Below are 20,673 nucleotides of genomic sequence, written 5' to 3' on the forward strand. Positions count from 1 at the left end.
GAGAAGAGATTTTGGCTATCCTGGGTTTTAGGGGTCTAAATTATTTTGGGCTTCTAACTTCTGCACAGGCATAGATACGGACTATGGAAAGCCAAATAGGGTTAGGGTTAGGTTTAGGGTTACCCGGTATAGGGTTAGGGTTAGGGTGAAACCATTTTGGCTTTCCATAGTCCGTATCTATGCCTGTGCTGAAGTTAGAAGCCCAAAATAATTTATACCCCTAAAACCCAGGATAGCCGAGATTTTGATTGAGGCCTGTTGTATAGAATCAAAGTCTAGTGTTTATGGGATGAAAGTTTGGGTCACAAAGAGTTTACCTGTTAAATGCTCCTTTGATTTTGACATTGGTGAGTTTATATTTATTCACAGCTCAATTATGTTTGAAGTACTGCTGTAAACACAATGTATCCAGTCTCCCACAGTTGGATATGTTGCTTGTCTATTCCATATTGCAGAATTAAAGGACCAGTCAGACTACGAGTAAAAAACCAACCACCAAGATGTCGGTAGTGCCCTATATCTTAGATGACCTGGACTACTACACAGAGGCCTACCAAACCTTCACTCGCTGCTCTGCTGAGACAGGTGCCATCGCAGACTGGATTGACACGTCTTTTCAGGACACTGTCGTCAAGAAACTTGCTTCCAGGGTGCAGACAAAAGATGGTGCTCTAAAGGTGTTGGGCATTGGTAGTGGTGCAGGTAATTTTTTTTAACATTGTTTTTCACTGGTTGATGAGTTGTAAACCCCTCCCCCCCCCCCATAAAAAAAGAAATAAAAAATAAAAAATAATAGCAATAAATTAATTTTAAAAAGAAAGAATAATATATAAACAAAAAAATGAATCTATTCCACAGCGAAAAGAGACCCAGTAAGAAAAGCAGTCGTGAAGAAGGTCATTGAGAGCTTTAAATTTCAAGAATCTAAATGAAAAGAGAGACCTTTTTAAACAGTTATGTCATATGATGTTGTCAGTAGCAGGTAGTGAAATACATCTTCTGGTTGGAATAAAATGACAATACTTATATTACTACATGCTCCATGATACCAATGTAAGTAGTTGGATTGGGTAGACTTTTTCATGATACATGTAGTATGTCCCTGGTCCACAATGTCATATCTGCCAACTGTTCCCATTTAATTGGAACATGTGTTTTTTAGGAAAGGCAAAGTCCCATTCAAGCTTGTGCTCCTATTTTTGGTCAACACATTGTACTAAAAGTGATAAGTGGGGAGACGGGTGAAAATGCCTGTTTTCTATACAACTTTATCCCGGTTCCTGCTGAGTTTTACAGTCGACAGGTGTGCAGTGTGTGTCTGAAAGATGAGAGTTGCTGAGAAATTGTACATTGTAGGATCGATATCGAGTCAGTTTCCTGCATATGGCAGTAAACAATATACTGACAGTAATCGTATCAACATACACACCATCTAAGAAGCCTGTGTAACATTGCACAGAATGTCTTAGCAGGTGATCTACATGCTGGCAGTCATACTCATACAGTCTTCATTTTGTCATCACTTGTCTTATGGTAGGAAGAATAGAAAAGAAAAAGCAAATTTATCTATGGAAAAGGAAGAAGCTCACTTACTGCAGTGATAGCACAGTAAGATAATCTACAAACAAACTGTGAAACAAAAGTAGAATTTTTTAATGAATCTTATAAGGGGTCATGTTTTATGAAAGTAAAATGCACACAAATTTTTGGTCTACACAATCAAGTACATGTACATTGCATGATGTTATTCTCATAATTTTGTAATGGTCAGCAGTTTGCAAAATTTTCATGCAGCAAATGTATGTAGTTTTGCTGTAGTACAGTGCATAGAGGTAGTTTTGTTTTTTTGTTCTGTTGATAAATATGAGGAAATTGTGATGTGATAGTGATTGAGGAAATATCATGTGATTTCTTTGTTGTTTTATCAGGAAATATCGACTGTGCCTTGATGGAAAAGCTCCTCCCGAGCTTCCCAAAGATTGATAACACCATCATTGAGCCGGCAGCTGCCCAAACTGACCTGTTCAAGAAGCTTATCGCTAGCAAGGGAGACGCTCTATCCGGAGTGACCTTTGAGTGGAAGCAGGAAACATCCGACGCATACCTGGATAACCTCTTTGAGACCCAGGCTCCGCCCACCAAATACCATCTGATCCACGCCGTCCATGTACTCTATTATGCTACCAACCTGGAAGAGACACTCAAAAGATTGTATGACCTCTTGGAAGATGGTGGAATCCTTTTTATAATCACTCTCTCAGGCAAGTACTACCTCTGAAATTTGATTTTACTTGCTCAGTATGAGCAGTTTTCTCACATGCAGGGTGTGACATAAGTATTTGCCCGGGGCAAGTGAAAATCAAATATTTTTGCTTGAATTGGGCTAGCAAAAAGTTTTGAAGCCCTTGTTTTTTCGCTCATTCCCCTCTACAAACCCATGAAGTCAACCATTTAACAACACGCGAAAATATCTGGAGCTAACAGGCATTAGTGCTGTTATGATAAGGAAAGTGTCTAAATCGCGAAAATAATGTCTCACGAAAATGTCCATGACCTCATTTGAAAAAAAAAAGCAAAACAAAACAAAAACAGCATGTACAAAATTCTAGTGTCTTTAAGCCTGTGAATATAGGTTTGCTGTGTATTCAGTGGATTGTGTCTTATTAAAGGACAAGTTCACCTTCATAAACATAAGGATTGAGAAAATGCAACAATATTAGTAGAACACATCAGTGAAAGTTTGAGGAAAATTGGACAATCGATGCAAAAGTTATGAATTTTTTAAATTTTTGTGTTGGAACCGCTGGATGAGGAGACTACTACAGCTTGTGAGTCATATGCGTACAACAGTATAAAGAAAATATAAAAGAAAATTCAACATATTTTCACTTTTTTCGCATAATAAAAGAGCAATTGACTTGCCTCTTTCTAAAGGCAGGGGGAATAATATTACCCATAACATTTATCGGTAACGAGTCAGGGGAATGTGTACTTTTTTCAAAAGATGGAATTTTGTGAAATTCTCTTTATATTTTCCTTATATTGTTGTACGCATGTGACATCTAAGTTATTCATACACTGCAGTAGTCTTCTCATCCAGCGGGTACTGCACAAAAACTTCAAAAATTCATAACTTTTGAACGGATTGTCTGATTTTCCTCAAACTTTCAATGATGTGTTCTACTAATATTGCTACATTCTCTCAATCCTTATGTTTATGAAGGTGAACTTGTCCTTTAAGGCCATGAGACTAACAAGCAGTCATTTTCTTACACATTTGGACTTTTGTTTCTGGGCAAGTAAAATTCATGTTCAGGCAAGTGGTTGCAACAATATGAAAATCTCCTAGCCCGACCAGGCAAGAGGTTAAAAAAGTTATGTAGCACCTGCACATGTCAATGAAAGTTAAGTATCCAAATGAATGTATGTATAAATGGACAAAGCGGTGCCTGTCATTTCAACGCTCAACACATATGTGGTTGTGGCAAACTTTGGGTGCGTTCGAGCGCTCTAAAGCGAACCAAAGCGAACTGAACCAAAGAGTACCATATCAAACTGTGCCAGATTTGAAGCGTTCAAGTGCTTTGTCGAGAAAGCGTACCTCACGAGTATTTTTAGAAAAGGTCATGCATTTTTGTAGCAAGAATGTCATCCACCTGGCGCTTGAACTACTTGCTGCTGTCCCAAACAAAGAGAATGATGTCTTTACATTGTGACGTGTGCGCGTGATACGCACATGCTTTACAGCGAACTTTTGGTACGCTTTTGGTGCGCTTTTGGAGCACATGGGGAAGTGGTCCACTTTTGGCTTGGTACAGTACGGTATGGTACACTTTAGGAGCGTTCGAGCGCTCCTCTGGCGCGTTTACGGTACGGAACAGTTCGCTTTAGGAGAGCGCTCGAATGCCCCCTATCAAACACATCCTTTCAGTTTTATTGCCAATCATGTGAAACTGTCATCTCACATTGTCCAGATGTAGCACAGACCTATTGGGAGTACCATGTGATATGGCGGAGGCCTACTAGTCACTATGGTGAATTCTTTAGTTTGCCTTTTGATCTGTGTCTTTTTTTCCCCCAATTTTAATATTGATCTGCAGAAGTTTTGGACCCTACAACTGGTTTTGATAGGAAAAAAAAATTGAAAACACTAAAAAGATTGTCATATGGAATGTATTGTAGAATTTGTACTTTGATCTTCTATTTCGCTAAACAGTGATATCAAGTCGGTCAATAACCTTGATGGAAAGTCATTGGGATGATTTTGTCCAATGAACCTGCACAGAAATAATCATCAGAGTTCCTCTACCATGAATTCATAGCAAAAACAAAGATTATATATTTTTTTTCTTTCGTAAAGTTCTGTTTGTTTATAAAAGTGTGTGATATGTCTTATTGTGTATGTTATACAGTGAAACCCCGTTATACCGAGTTCGGTTATAACGAGGAACCGCTTATAACGAGATGATCGTGTCGGTCCCGTTTTCCTTTGCGTGTAAACCTATGGCAAAACGAATCGGTTATAACGAGTTCGGTTATAACGAGATTCCGGTTATAACGAGGACATTTTTGGCGCATCATGATAAAGAAAAACATAAGAAATTTGGTCGGATATAACGAGGTACCATTTTTTGACTTGCCGCTTTTCAAACACGCGACAAACGAAACATTGAAAATCGAATTCACGCTATCCATGTCTTTTTCCCGTTTTGCAGAGAACGGTTCCTTCCATGTTTTCTTCTAAACCACGCAATAAGACACACTAATACCATCAGATGTTCCTACTAAATTATTAAACATAATCATTCGATTTTCTTTTTCGCGAGATCACACGCGTGCGTAATGTTATACATGTACAAATGATGCACAGGATAGAGTGCGCTAGTGTAGGCGTAGTGCACTCGAGGGTATTTACAATTGTGAAACTTGCACGAGGCGAAGCCGAGTGCATGTTGCACTACATTGTAAATACCCGAGAGTGAGCTACGCCTACACTAACGCCACGAAATAATCCTGTGCATCATTTGTTTTATAAAATGGGTCGAAAATTTGAAAACTAACATCATTTTTCAGCGTTTTTCACGTACCTTTGTGGGTCAAGACGTCCGAAGATGTTCGTCCCAAACTTTTACGCACGTCGCACTCGCGGAAGTCCCGCACATACAGTACAGTGTGTATAAGTATAATGGGGGGTTGGGTTTGATTTCCGGACACCCGCATGAAAACTTACTTATTTTACATAGAATATGCACCCTTTACCTTAAAGACTTGATATAGACTCCTCATATAGGCCTACTAGACAACATACTCTGAAAACGGCGTGAGAATTAACCTGCTAAATCGTTGGATTTGCTCTTCAAAGTGACTCCATGTACGCGTCCGGTCCCATAACGCTTCGTCTACTGTACTGTACAAAGTGTACGTATAGTACAGTATACGTACGTACGCCACATACGTTATGCACAAGGGAAGACAGGCCGGCCGGCCGGCAGCCCGAACTAGAAGTTGTTTACAGGATTGACAGCGCGTACGCGTGTGCATGCAATTCATCAAAGGAGCCGCCGCGCGCACAGACGATCGGCAATCTACCATAGGATTACAGGCAGTGCAGTTGTACTGAAGTAAAGGAAGGAGGTGTGTCTCATTTCAGCGCTTCCTATTGGCTACATTCTTGAACCCATTTTATAATGTAGGTCAGACCACAGCGCAACAAGGGAAAAAAAGATAACGCACTCAAAAACGTTTCATGTAATGACACTCGTGGCAAATATGGAAATTGGAATGCGTGTGCAACTCAACATTTATTATCCTTTCCATTTTGTAGTCCCGACTTCCAGTTCTTTCGCTGGTGCTGGTTAGCAAATATGAGTGTATGATTATAGTCGAAATAATTAATGACTTCACGATCTCGCCGGGTGACAGTAGCGTAAAAATAAAACGCGAAGGGATTTTCGGAAGAAGATAAAGAACGCATCTTTAATCCCTTCGGGCGCAACGATAATACATTGTATGAGATTACAGCCGAAATGATTCATGAAATCATCGCATTCCCGCTGGGCACCAACAGCGTAAAATAACCTCGCAAGTTCCGGTAAACGACACATGTATGTTACTCTGAAATCATCGCGATCTCGCCGGATATGACAGTAGCGTAAAAATAGTTGAATAACGCATGTTAAGCTACTTTAATCGGTGTTCAGAAGAAGAAACAAACGCATCTAAAAATTTGAATAGATCTGGGTTTGTTCATTATCACAATTTTAACAACGCATTTAACAATGAAGATTTTTTTTCTCTTTAAGAATTGTCTACGAGGAACAGATCTGCGTAAAAAGGATCACAACTTGACCTTCTAACTTCAATCCTGTCGCATATTTTTCAAGAACAGACGTACAAAACGCGAAGAAGAAAATGAACAACGCATCTTCAATCCCTTCGGGGGCAACGAACATACATTGTATAAGATTACAGCCGAAATGATTCATGAAATCATCGCATTCCCGCTGGGCACGAACAGCGTAAAAATACCCCGCAAGTTACGGTAAACGACGCATGTATGTTATTCTGAAATCATCGCGATCACGCCGGTTGACAGTAGCGTAAAAATAGTTAAATAGCACATTAATCGGTGTTCAGAAAAAGAAAAAAACGTATTTAACAATTTGAATAAATCTGGGTTTGTTCATTATCACAATTTTAACAACGCATTTCACGATGTAGATTTTCTTTCTTTCAGAATGGTCTATGAGGAACAGATCTGCGTAAAAAGGATCACAACCTTCTAACTTCAATCCTGTCGCATATTTTTCAAGAACGGATGTACAAAACGCGAAGAGATTTTCGGAAGAAAAACAACAACGCATTTTGATCCTTTCGGGCGCAACGATCATGCATTGTATAAGATTACAGCCGAAATGATTCATGAAATTATCGCATTCCTCCTTGACACCAACAGCGTAAAAATATCTCGCAAATTACGGTTAACAACGCATTTATGTTACTTTATTTGCGCTGGCGTTTAGAAAAATTTAACAAACGCATTTTATACAATCTGATTTTAATATAATATAGAAATAAAAGTGATATAGATATAGAATAATTTCCCTTTATTCTCTCGATAATGATGAGCCATAATTGTGTAATAAAACGCAAAAGATGTTCTTAACTTTCGTTAATGGGTATATCATAACGTCGTCCTTATGCTTTTCTTTGTTTTTGATGCCTACGGTTATAACGAGGTACCGGTTATAACGAGGTAATATCGCCGGTCCGACGGACCTCGTTATAACGGGGTTTCACTGTATATATATAATCGTATCAGATATTGCTCAATGTATTGATTTGTGTAATCACAATATTTCCTCACTCACATGGGCGTCACCAGGGGGGGGGTGCGTTGGGTGCGAACGCACCCCCCTTCAGACCCTAAAAAAAAAAAAAAAAAAAAAAAAAACCTTCAGTCTGCGAGCGACCTCAACGCCGGACACTAAATGATTATTACACTGTATTTTTTATCTATTTATTTATTTCTTTGAAATTTTGCATCGGGGACAAAAAAAAAAAAAAAATCGTGGGCAAAAGCAATTCGCACCCCTGGTTCTGGCAGCACTGATTTTATACATAATTATCTACTAGTGCAAGTGTATTCTATACAGTGTTGACTATATAAATAGATTTTGGACATCCTTCCCATACTTGGTCACTTCGACGCCACCTCGCTGGTCATACCTCCCCCAGTCATGAACATAAACCGACACCCTTGACTACCAGTGGCGGATCCAGGGGGAGGGGCGCACCGGGCGTCCCCCCCCCCCCCCGCCCCCTCTTAATTTCCAAAGCGAAAAAGTATAGCTACAAACGGCAGTTTTTGGACTGTAAAATGTCAAAATTTTCAAGCTCGCTCGCTGGCATTTAGTCGTAATGTCATTCTCCTGAAGTTGCTGCCAGTAATTGCCGGCAGTTCCACCCGGTGCGCCCCCCCCCCCCCCCCCCCCTTACTGCGACAAATATAGCTACAAACGAAGTTGGGGGACTGTAAAATGTCACAATTTTCAAGCTCGCTCGCTCCGCTCGCTCGCATTTAAATTCTCCTAATATTGCTGCCAGTGATTGCCAGCAGTTGCGCCCGGTGCGCCCCCTCAATTTCGAAAGCAAAAAAAAAGATATAGCATCAAACGGCAGTTTGGGGACTGTAAAATGTCAAAATTTTCAAGCTCGGTCGCACTTAATCTTTATGCAATTCCCCTGATGTATACTGCCAGTAATCGTCCAGTTGCGCCCGGTACCCCCCCCCCCCCCTTAATTTCCAAAGCGAAAAAATATAGCTACAAATGGCAGTTTTTCTAGTGTAAAATGTCAAAATTTTCAAGCTCGCTCTCTTCGCTCGCTCGCATTGAATCGTTATGCAATTCACCTGATGTTGCTGCCAGTAATTGACAGCAGTTGCGCCCGGTGGCATGCGCTCCACCCCCCCCCCCCCCTCCTTAATTTCCAAAGCGAAAAGATATGGCTAGGAACGGCAGTTTTGGGACTGTAAAATCTGTAAAGCTCGCTCGCATTTAATCGTTATGCAATTCACCTGATATTGCTTCCAATAATTGCCAGCAGTTCCGCCCGGTGCGCCCCATCCCTTAATTTCCAAAGCGAAAAAACTATGGCTAAGAACGGCAGTTTTTGGACTGTAAAATGTTAAATTTTCAAGCTCGCTCTCTTCGCTCGCTCGCATTTAATCTTTATGCAATTCGCCTGATGTTACTGCCAGTAATTGTCTGCAGTTGCGCCCGGTGCGCCCCCCTTAATTTCGAAAGCGAAAAAATATAGCTACAAACGGCAGTTTTTCTACTGTAAAATGGCAAAATTTTCAAGCTCGCTCTCTTCGCTCGCTCTCTTCGCTCGCTCGCATTGAATCGTTATGCAAATCACCTGATGTTGCTGCCAGTGCCAGTAATTGCCAGCAGTTGCGCCCGGTGGCATGCGCTCCCCCCCCCCTTAATTTCCAAAGCGAAAAAATATGGCTAAGAACGGCAGTTTTTGGACTGTAAAATGTCAAAATTGTCAAGCTCGCTCGCATTTAATCGTTATGCAATTCACCTGATGTTGCTGCCAGTAATTGCCAGCAGTTCCGCCCGGTGCGCCCCTTCCCTTAATTTCCAAAGCGAAAAAATATGGCTAAGAACGGCAGTTTTTGGACTGTAAAATGCAAAATTTTCAAGCTCGCTCTCTTCCCTCGTTCGCATTTGATCTGTATGCAATTGCCCTGATGTTACTGCCAGTAATTGTCTGCAGTTGCGCCCGGCGCACCCCCCCCCCCCCCTTAATTTCCAAAGCGAAAAAATATAGCTACAAACGGCAGTTTTTCTACTGTAAAATGTCAAAATTTTCAAGCTCGCTCTCTTCGCTCGCTCGCATTGAATCGTTATGCAATTCACCTGATGTTGCTGCCAGTAATTGCCAGCATGTGCCAGCATGCAGTTGCGCCCGGTGGCATGCGCTCCACCCCCCCCTTAATTTCCAAAGCGAAAAAATATGGCTAAGAACGGCAGTTTTTGGACTGTAAAATGTAAAATTTTCAAGCTCGCTGGCATTTAATCGTTATGCAATTCACCTGATGTTGCTGCCAGTAATTGCCAGCAGTTCCGCCCGGTGCGCCCCCCCCCTTAATTTCGAATGCGAAAAAATATAGCTACAAACGGCAGTTTTCTACTGTAAAATGTCAAAATTGTCAAGCTCGCTGTCTTCGCTCGCTCTCTTCGCTCGCTCGCATTGAATCGTTATGCAAATCACCTGATGTTGCTGCCAGTGCCAGTAATTGCCTCTTCCCTCGCTCGCATTTAATCTTTATACAATTCCCCTGATGTTACTGCCAGTAATTGTCTGCAGTTGCGCCCGGCGCACCCCCCCCCCCCCCTTAATTTCCAAAGCGAAAAAATATAGCTACTAACGGCAGTTTTTCTACTGTAAAATGTCACAATTTTCAAGCTCGCTCGCTCCGCTCGCTCGCATTTAAATTCTCCTAATATTGCTGCCAGTGATTGCCAGCAGTTGCGCCCTGTGCGCCCCCTCAATTTCGAAAGCAAAAAAAAAGATATAGCATCAAACGGCAGTTTGGGGACTGTAAAATGTCAAAATTTTCAAGCTCGGTCGCACTTAATCTTTATGCAATTCCCCTGATGTATACTGCCTGTAATCGTCCAGTTGCGCCCGGTACCCCCCCCCCCCCTTAATTTCCAAAGCGAAAAAATATAGCTACAAATGGCAGTTTTTCTAGTGTAAAATGTCAAAATTTTCAAGCTCGCTCTCTTCGCTCGCTCGCATTGAATCGTTATGCAATTCACCTGATGTTGCTGCCAGTAATTGACAGCAGTTGCGCCCGGTGGCATGCGCTCCACCCCCCCCCCCCCCCTCCTTAATTTCCAAAGCGAAAAGATATGGCTAGGAACGGCAGTTTTGGGACTGTAAAATCTGTAAAGCTCGCTCGCATTTAATCGTTATGCAATTAGTCGTAATGTCATTCTCCTGAAGTTGCTGCCAGTAATTGCCGGCAGTTCCACCCGGTGCGCCCCCCCCCCCTTACTGCGACAAATATAGCTACAAACGAAGTTGGGGGACTGTAAAATGTCACAATTTTCAAGCTCGCTCGCTCCGCTCGCTCGCATTTAAATTCTCCTAATATTGCTGCCAGTGATTGCCAGCAGTTGCGCCCGGTGCGCCCCCTCAATTTCGAAAGCAAAAAAAAAGATATAGCATCAAACGGCAGTTTGGGGACTGTAAAATGTCAAAATTTTCAAGCTCGGTCGCATTTAATCTTTATGCAATTCCCCTGATGTATACTGCCAGTAATCGTCCAGTTGCGCCCGGTGCGCCCCCCCCCCCTTAATTTCCAAAGCGAAAAATATAGCTACAAACGGCAGTTTTTCTACTGTAAAATGTCAAAATTTTCAAGCTCGCTCTCTTCGCTCGCTCGCATTGAATCGTTATGCAATTCACCTGATGTTCCTGCCAGTAATTGCCAGCATGCAGTTGCGCCCGGTGGCATGCGCTCCACCCCCCCCCCTTAATTTCCAAAGCGAAAAAATATGGCTAAGAACGGCAGTTTTTGGACTGTAAAATGTAAAATTTTCAAGCTCGCTGGCATTTAATCGTTATGCAATTCACCTGATGTTGCTGCCAGTAATTGCCAGCAGTTCCGCCCGGTGCACCCCCCTCCCTTAATTTCCAAAGCGAGAAAATATGGTTAAGAACGGCAGTTTTTGGACTTTAAAATGTAAAATTTTCAAGCTCGCTCGCATTTAATCGTTATGCAATTCACCTGATGTTGCTGCCAGTAATTGCCAGCAGTTCCGCCCGGTGCGACCCCCTCCCTTGATTTCCAAAGCGAAAAAATATGGCTAAGAACGGCAGCTTTTGGACTGTAAAATGTAAAATTTTCAAGCTCGCTGGCATTTAATCGTTATGCAATTCACCAGATGTTGCTGCCAGTAATTGCCAGCAGTTCCGCCCGGTGCGCCCCCTCCCTTTATTTCCAAAGCAAAAAAATATAGCAACAAACGGCAGGGTTTTTTTTTTTTTTTACTGTAAAATGTCAAAATATTCAACCTCGCTCTCTGCGCTCGCTCGCATTTAATTGTTATGCCTTTCTCCTTATGTTGCTGCCAGTAATTGCAGGCAGCTGCGCCCGGTGCGCCCTCCCCCCTTTATTTCCAAAGCGAAAAAAATATAGCTCCAAATGGTAGTTTTTGGACTGTAAAAGATGAAATCCTAGCTACGCCGGTGCCCTTTCCCCGCTTGGTTTCCCTCAACAACTGTAAAAGTCTAGGGATTGAGAGCTTCCCATATTCCAAATGTCTGTCCAAAAAAAAAAAAAAAAAAAAAAAAATCTCGTTACATTAGGGTCAAAACGCACCCCCCTTGAAAAAAAGCTGGTGACGCCCCTGACTCATTTTTATCATACGTGTAAATATTTTATGTTGCAACTGTTTGAAGGTTTGAATTTATCTGTACATAGTATATGTGATGTTATGTGCAATTTAGCCCCTGGGCTACAATGGGTGATTTCAAGTTAGATGCTAGTGCTAGTGCTAGACTAACACTAGCCCCTAGGGATTATCATTTTTGTCATTTCAAGTTCGGTGCTGGTGTGAGCGTTGCTGTACGAAATCCACATTCACGTCCATATTCGTTTTATGTGCAAAGACTATGCTAATGCATTGCTCGCCCACGTAAACATTAACGATCACTCTAGACATGGCTACATAAATCTGAGCCTGGGAGCAAAATTAAGATAGTTGAATTTAGGGAAATGGATGAAGTTTGTGGCATTTTAATCTATCTTCCTCATTATGTGTCTAAAACTAAGCATTCATGGCTGCATCTTTTAATAGTTGACTGTAATCACGTGCATCACTTTTTCGGCGCGCAATTCCCGTGGAGCTCGCGTGCTGTGATTCCAACACCTAGTGCTGGTGATCAATAATTTTGATATTGCCTCATTAATCAGACCATTGATGTTGGAGCTTGATTTATCGCTGTTATTTGGGGGCTAGCACTAGCACTAGCACTAACACCGAACTTGAAATCACCCAGTTTATGATATGAATAGATACACCTTTCTATATATATCTCTTATATATATGTATACACATGTATATCCTTTACATCGATACCTTTGTTTTATTTCTATAATGCAATGACAAAACATTTCTTGTATTTCTCTCACATGCGCGCGCACATACACACACACACACACACACACACACACCTCTCACAGGTAAATCAACAATCAACAAAATCCACATTAAAATGAACGAGATCTGCAAGGACGTCCGTCCACTCCTGAGGACAGACGATCAGATCAAGTCGGCGCTGGACTCTGTGAAGCTCCCTTTCCAATCCGAGATGGTCATGCGCTACATCCAGGGCACCGCCATCTTTGAACCAGGCTCCCTTGAGGGCAAGCATCTCCTGGACTTCTTGACGCACTCCAAGGACTTCTGGGAGACTGCCCCAGACGATCTATGTAAGGGTATATTAGACTACCTCAAGATGCCAGAGTGCTCTGAGGAAAGAGATGGCAAAGTGTGGGTGTATAGACACTGGGTTCACCTCACAGTAGATAAGTTGAATTCATGAATTATGTTTTTTTAAATAGCTAGGGCATTTATTTCTGAATTACTCATATGGGCAATTCCGCAGTTAGGTGGACATGACATGGATAAAAGAAATGTGCCTCTTTTTTTTTTTTTTATATAATTTTGTTTTTATTCAAAAAATCAATGAAAAATCACATTTACAAATGATTTTACAAGATTAGCATACAAATCACAAAAATAAAAGAAGAAATAATAACAATAATAATAATAATAAAGGGCAGAACAAAGATAAAATGCATGTATTATTCAAGAGCTGAGCTCCGAAACACAGGAAGAGAAGCTAAGGTATTCACATTATGTCTTATGTTTAACTTCCAGTTTGGTATTTTGGCCCTGCACTTCATTTGACCCCAATAAATTACAAAACATCCTTTGGTGTGCGCAACCAGCTGGCATTCCTTTGATGTACTGAAGGCGATTGGAGTCTGAAGGTCGACTAGCGGAGCGATCTACATAATAGAGTTTACACCACCAGATCAACTTTTCTTAGCTAACGCAGCCACCTGAAACAAACTCTCTCCCCCTTCCCCTTCTCTCTCCCCTCCTCTCTCTCTCACCCCCATGCACATTTAACATACATGTATATTCAACCTCCATTGCATCCCGAAACAACACTCGAAATCACTGTTATAAAGGGAATCGCTCCGCCACCCGATCTCCCCCATCCAAATATCCCAAAATACGTACATGTACAATCGTATATAGATGTATTATTCCATTGAAAGGTTAAGAATTCAAAGGACATTTTAAAAGCAGATTGTTATTTGCTCGCAAAGGCCTTGTGAGTCAAAATGTCTTAATTAATCGGGGAGCTCGCCCTTGGAAGTATAAATGAATTAAAGGTACTATAATATGTGAATATGCAGTATAACACTGAGCATTGTACTTATACTTTATAATTATGGTATTACAGGTACATAGCATAAACAAGATCTTAACAAGGAAAAAAATAAAGGAAGAGTGGCAGTGTGCACCACTTTTGTCGAGGGTTGCAGAAGTATATCAGCACAGGCAATAAATCATTTAGTACAAGTGTAGGGATGAATATAAATGAGCAAAAGGAGCAGGCATTGAACTACAATATAAAGTGTAATGCATACATGTACATCGCATCACTCAAAATAAACAACAAAGTAAAATATATCAAAACCCATCATCCAAAATAAATATGGCTCGCATATACAAATTTGATGAGATAGAAAGAAAGAAAAAGTGAGGGAAAATTATAAATCAAATCGCCATTTCTTAAAGTGCACGGGCAATTTGTTTCTTTTTTTAGCAGAAAAATATTCAACTTCTTTCTGTTTCCTAACAAAGCATTTAAATGCAGTAAAATTGGGGAGACTGTTATTAAACTTGCAAATATAAATGTAGTATTTTACAAGCAAAAACAAATATGTAACAAATTTATCACTACAAATGCCAAATAATTTTTCAAAATTGGTTACATTGCAAACATTCTCACATTTCTGTGAGATTACATCCAAAACCCCTTGCCAGATTAAAATGACTTTATCACATTCACAAAATAAATGAATCATTGTTTCGTCCCCAGTATCGCACAATGAACATTTTGGAGAATCTCTTCTATTAATTTTATAAAGAAATTGATTCAAAGCAATTGCCTTATGGAAGATTTTAAAATAAAATGATCTCAATTTTGTGTCAATGGTACAAAAATAATTAGAAATATGTATTTTCTCCCAGTCTAAGTTAACAGGCACGGGTATTTTATCACCCCAATACTGATATCTCTTATCTGGAACATGGGAGCCTATTAAAATATCATATGCATTCTTTGGAACTTTCTTTGTGCTTAAAAGCTTTTGAACTATAGTTTCATGAACTCCAAAAATATCTTTGTCAAAATTCCTAATCCATTTTTCAGGTATATTTTTTATCAAGAAATTAAATTTTCTTCTATCACTCAAAGGAATGCCAAAATCTAAAACTAATTCTTCAAATAATTTATGACCTGTTAAAGGAGGGTTGAATAAATCCGACATGGTAAGAATATTATTATCGAACCAGGATTCATAAAATAAACACGATTTAGATTTTGAACGAATAAGCCGGTTAAACCAAAGACACTGACATGCACTTAAATCTGAAAATTTATGGCCATAAAACTCTACAGTAGCTACTTCTCGATATATATACCATGCACGGAGAGATTCTGCAAGTTGTGTACTGCCAAGTGAATTAAGAATATTTTCTGGAGCAAAGGAATTCCACAAAAATGAAATTTCAGCATTAAATTTTTGCAAAAAGGATAATTCAATAGATTTCCAAGGGGCAACAAAATTTACATCAAGGAGGTGTTTTACCCAAACCAACTTTTGGGCATTGGCAAAAGATAAAGGATCGATCATTTTTAAACCACCTTCAGCATAATTATTACACACAATCTGTCTCTGGACTCTGTCCTTGCCTCCATTCCAGATGAATCTAAAAAAGATTGAATTTAACTTTTGGAAAAAGGAACGAGGGATTCTAATACAAAGCACAGAAAATAGAAATATCAATTGTGGTAATACCAAAGTTTTAACAACACACACTTTACCTATTAGAGAAAGATTCCTCATTCGCCAACAGTTTAATGTTTGCTCAATTCTGTTCAGTTTACTATTAAAATTTAAATCAAACATACGGTGAACATTCAAAGAAAATCTAACACCCAAACAATTAAATTCTGACTTTTGCCAGGATACACCATGACTGGTGAATGGGAAATCCAAACATCCTTTTTTTGCGCCAATCCATATAGCCTCCGTTTTACTAAAATTAAGTTTACATCCAGAGTACTGGCCAAAATTGGATAGAGTTTCAAATAACTGAGAAAAAGAAATATTAGACCCATCAATAAAACAGACAGAGTCATCTGCAAAAAGAGAAATTTTGGCTTCTTCATCTACAAATGAGATACCTCTTATTAGGTCATTTTGTCGTACGGACAGTGCCATAATCTCAATTACGAAAAGAAAGAGATAAGGTGAAATTGGGCACCCTTGAAAAATTCCTCTCTTCATAAAAATACGACTGGATAAAAACCCATTATTTATTACATAACTTTGACGAGCTGAATACAAGGTTTTAATAGAATCAATAAATTTATGACCAAAATTGAATTTTTCAAGGATTTTAAATAAGAAATCATGAGAAACACTATCAAATGCCTTCTCAATATCAAGCAAAATAATTGAACCAGGAATGTCATAAGCTTCAGCATATTCAATAATATCTAAAATAAAACGAATGTTGTGCCCAATATTTCTCCCTTGCAAGAAACCAGATTGGTCCACATGAATGAGATAATCCAGACAACGTTTCAATCGGTTGGCTATGCATTTGGCTAGAATTTTATAATCAGTGGTCAAAAGAGTAATAGGTCTGTAATTTTTTACTAACAGGGGGTCTTTATCTTTTTTGGGAAGAAGGGTTATTATACCATTCCTTTGGGAGGCTGACATTAAACCATTTTGCAGAGAAAAATTAAAGGAATTTACAAGCATATCACCAATATCACTCCAAAAAACAATGTAAAACTCAATAGGCAATCCATCTAACCCCGGGGTTTTATTCTTTTTCATAGACTTGACCACATTAAATATTTCATTTTTGGTAAGGGGAGCCTCCAATAACTGTTTGTCATCCTCATGTAAGAGAGGTATGGAAATATTATTCAAATATGTTTCACATGCTTCATTATCAAAATCAGTATTAGGAACTGAATATAACTTACTGTAAAATTCATAAATATTATTCAAAATATCTTTGGAATCTGTAATCACATTATTATCATTATCTTTCAATTTATTTATATTTTTCTTTTGCCAAGATCTATTTTCCAAGTTACAAAAATATTTGTTACTTTTTTCACCTTCTTCTAACCATCTCACCCTTGATCTTATTATTAGTCCTTTTGTTTCAAAATCAAAAATTTTATCCAATTTATCTTCCAATTCTTCAAGTTGTGAGTACAAAGGGTCGTCAGGTAAAACAGAGTTGTTTGACAGTTTTGATTTAATCTTGTCAATGCTTTCTAATAATTCATTTTTCTCTTTATTTCTATCCCTTTTTTTTTCGTGCAGAATATTCAATAGCGACCCCAGTGATGAAACATTTTAAAGAATCCCACAATATATTAGAATCACATTGGGAGTCTTTATGAATAATCTTAAAATCCTTAATTTTTTCCTTTATTAAATTAATAAAATCTGTATCATGATATAAATAATACGTATTCAGTTTCCAATATCCTCTGCCTCTGGGAGGCTGATTATCATTGAAACAAACAGAAACAGTTGAATGATCAGAATTAATTCCAGGCAAAATTTTAGTTTCTTTACAGTTATTTACAAAGTTATCTGAGACTAAAATAAAATCCAACCTAGATAAGACTTGAGGTGTTTTTTGGTGTCTTGTATATTTTTTCAAATTAGGATTAAAAAGTCTCCAGATATCACACAAACCAAATTCGTCCATCAATGCAGAAAGCATTTCACTTGCTTTTATATTAGAATGTTTATTCCTAGAACCTTGGTAATCAAGAGGGCCAAGAACAGTATTAAAATCACCAGCTACTAACAGGGAAAAAACATCAAGTTTATTAAATTCAGCAAACAAATGAAGTAAAAACTCAGAATCGTCATTGTTAGGAGCATATACATTTACAAGAGTTAGGGGGAATTCATTGAGAGTGGAGTTCAAAATTAAAAATCTACCATTGGGATCTCTAAAAATGGATTTCACCTTAAGATTTATTGAATTCCTAATAAGGATTGCTACCCCACGGCTATTGGAGGTAAATGAAGCAAAAAAGGCATGTTCACCCCATTGAGAGTGCCACAATTTTTCATCCTCTCTACTGCAATGCGTTTCTTGGAGAAACAAAATATCACAATTAAGAGAGCGAAAGTAATGAAAAATCTTTCTCCTTTTCACATAATCCTGCAACCCTCGACAATTGAACGAATGTAGTTTTATATACATTAAAAAACATCTATTAATAATACCATTAAAACATATATGGCAAAACAAAAGGGCCGAGCCCATGAAGGAAAGAGTACAATACTCAAAGCCAAACAAAATATATATAATATATAATACATTCCTAGGTTGCCTTGAAAATAGATTATGCAATGTCTGCCAAACAAAAAGAAAAAATTAAGTAAAAAACAATAAAAGAAAAAAGAACTAAAACCGAGCATTGGTGTAATCATGAAAGAACAAACTGAGCAAAATGTGGTGCAAGATGAAAAATGCAGGCCTCAAATCAAACCACGGACCTGCACAATGCACACTTCTCTGGCTTGGTGTTTGTGGGCAACATCTTTTTCATGCCCTTTATCCAGTTACTATAGTCAGACATTAAAACAAGCATATTTAAAAACAAACATACTTATGAAAACAAACAAACTTAAAAGCAAACATGGAATAGTCATAACATTTTATGACACGATCCAAAATATTGTACAAAGCTGTGACAATATGATCCTCTTGTTTGATCCCGTTCATATTTGGATGACAGATTTCTTTACATTTATATCCAATGATCTGTTAAAAATCACTATCACGGACACAAAATAAAACCATGATGTACTCTTGATTCTTCACCGCTATTTGAAATCCAACGAGGATTCTTGTTGGTATCTTATTTTGATTGCTTCTGATCTGCAACAGCTGGTGGGTCTGATGGTGTTATGATCCGTCCACTAGAGTCCTTGGCTTTCAGTATAGCGGGAAAAATGAAAAAGGGTTTCAGACCCTTTTCCCTGAGCGCTTTGAAGGATGACATCTGAGCTTTTCTTCGCTCCAAAACACGCTTTGACAGATCATCACTGATGAAGATCTTCCTCTCCCTTTCTTCTTTGCTCGACACGAAGCGGATCAACTCCCTTTTCACTCTTTCTTTATCCCTGTAGTGGTTGAATCCAACATGCACTGGCCTGGGTCTCTGATGTGCATCATGCCTGTTGCTACGATAGGTGGGCGTTCGGTGTACTCTTGAAGTGCATCTATCAATGTCGACATCAACTTTGGCGATCTGAAGAAACTGCTTCACTACTTGCGTGGTGTTATTCTCCTCCTTATCCCCTTCGGGTAGGTTGTAAATCACAATGTTATTTCTCCTAGATCTATTTTCTAGATCGTCAATTCGGTCCTCAGCCTTGGCTAAAGCCACCGACAGACTATCAACTTTGGCACTTACTTCGTCTATGTTGTGTTGCAGCACGCCATGAGTATCCGCGCACTGGGCAGTAAGTTGCTCAAAACGGGCGATTTGCCTAGCCTCGTACGCCTTAAACCACCGGGGAGCGTCATTGTCGATTTCCGTACCTTCGGCCACGCCGACCATATTTCCACTGTCAGTTTTCAACTTTTTCTTCACTGGGCTGTTGGAGACTGAACCAGAGTCCATGTTTGAACCAAGAGGATCCTAAATGATAGTCTGACTATATGATTATATGTTAATTACTTGAAATGGCGTAAATCAGGGCATGATATGAAATTTCCTCAGAGCACTGTCACAGCACGTGTCGCTCTACCCGCCGCCATATTGCTCCTCCAGAAATGTGCCTCTTTATCTTACTCTTTAATTTAGGTATCAACTAATGCCATGGATGTTCACCAATCACTAAGGTCTTTCAAATTTAGTAGATTTTATTTTTCATATTCACTGATTTTGCGAGATCTAAAACCATCATTTAAAATGTACATGTGGGACTGGGGTTGCTGAAATTCACTTAAATGCAAATTACAGTGGGTTGCTTTGAAATTTTTTCCTCAAATTTTTGCTAAAAGGTAAAAGATGAATACATTTAAATACTCCAGAAGTCATGTGACATTTTGTTGATTACAAAAGGGTGAAATGACCTGCGGAATTATCCGGACAAATGTAACGTTACTAACCATGCATTTGGGGTCTAGCTAATAAATCATCGGTCGAACTGCTAAAAATATTTGTGTGAACATTTGTCATGATGCAACAATTGAAATTAATGCAACACTTTGTTTTAAGTAACTTGAAATTTTGCACACTTTTTGTTTCAAGACATTGATTTTTTTGTCATGTCCTTTTTTCGTAACGTTACTAACCAGCCCTTTTAGTTGCCATAGCAATTCTAATATTTATTGGATTGTACTCATTCTTTTCTATATCATAGACCTAGGAAGGATGAACATGTTTTAAAATGATTTTGACTTGAAATGAATAAATGGTGATTTAGTAGTAAAAATAAATATCTAAATTTCTTTAAATGTAACGTTACTAACCGCGGAATTGCCCATATGAGTATGATGTGATAATCAAATTTTCATACTCACCACTGTGCCCTCAGTTATTCATTCTTTCTTCTTCAGTTCTCCATACATAATCTGATAGATATTGATTCAAACTAGTTACTGCCAAGTCAAGCATACCCAAGTACATTCCATGCAGTTTGCTCGGGTTTCTGGTTGCACCTTACAGGTTAGTTAGCCTTTAGCCAAGGCTTGGTGCTGTTTTACCCAAATGCACATAAAG

At 39.0% G+C, this 20,673-nt stretch overlaps 1 protein-coding gene across 1 annotated transcript; it reads left to right on the forward strand.

Annotated features, from left to right (window-relative positions):
• The first annotated feature begins 394 nt into the window (after window positions 1-394).
• LOC139709757 (histamine N-methyltransferase-like) lies at window positions 395-13,128 on the forward strand. The gene is made up of 3 exons (XM_071621718.1): window positions 395-702; window positions 1,929-2,261; window positions 12,767-13,128. The coding sequence occupies exons 1-3, from the start codon at window positions 501-503 to the stop codon at window positions 13,126-13,128; spliced, it is 897 nt and encodes a 298-aa protein (XP_071477819.1). The 5' UTR covers window positions 395-500.
• Window positions 13,129-20,673: the final 7,545 nt, after the last annotated feature.

This window comes from Diadema antillarum, unplaced genomic scaffold (assembly GCF_040938485.1).
Source record: "Diadema antillarum isolate AM-2024a unplaced genomic scaffold, OU_Dant_1.0 seq00001469_RagTag, whole genome shotgun sequence".
Lineage (NCBI taxonomy): Eukaryota > Metazoa > Echinodermata > Echinoidea > Diadematoida > Diadematidae > Diadema > Diadema antillarum.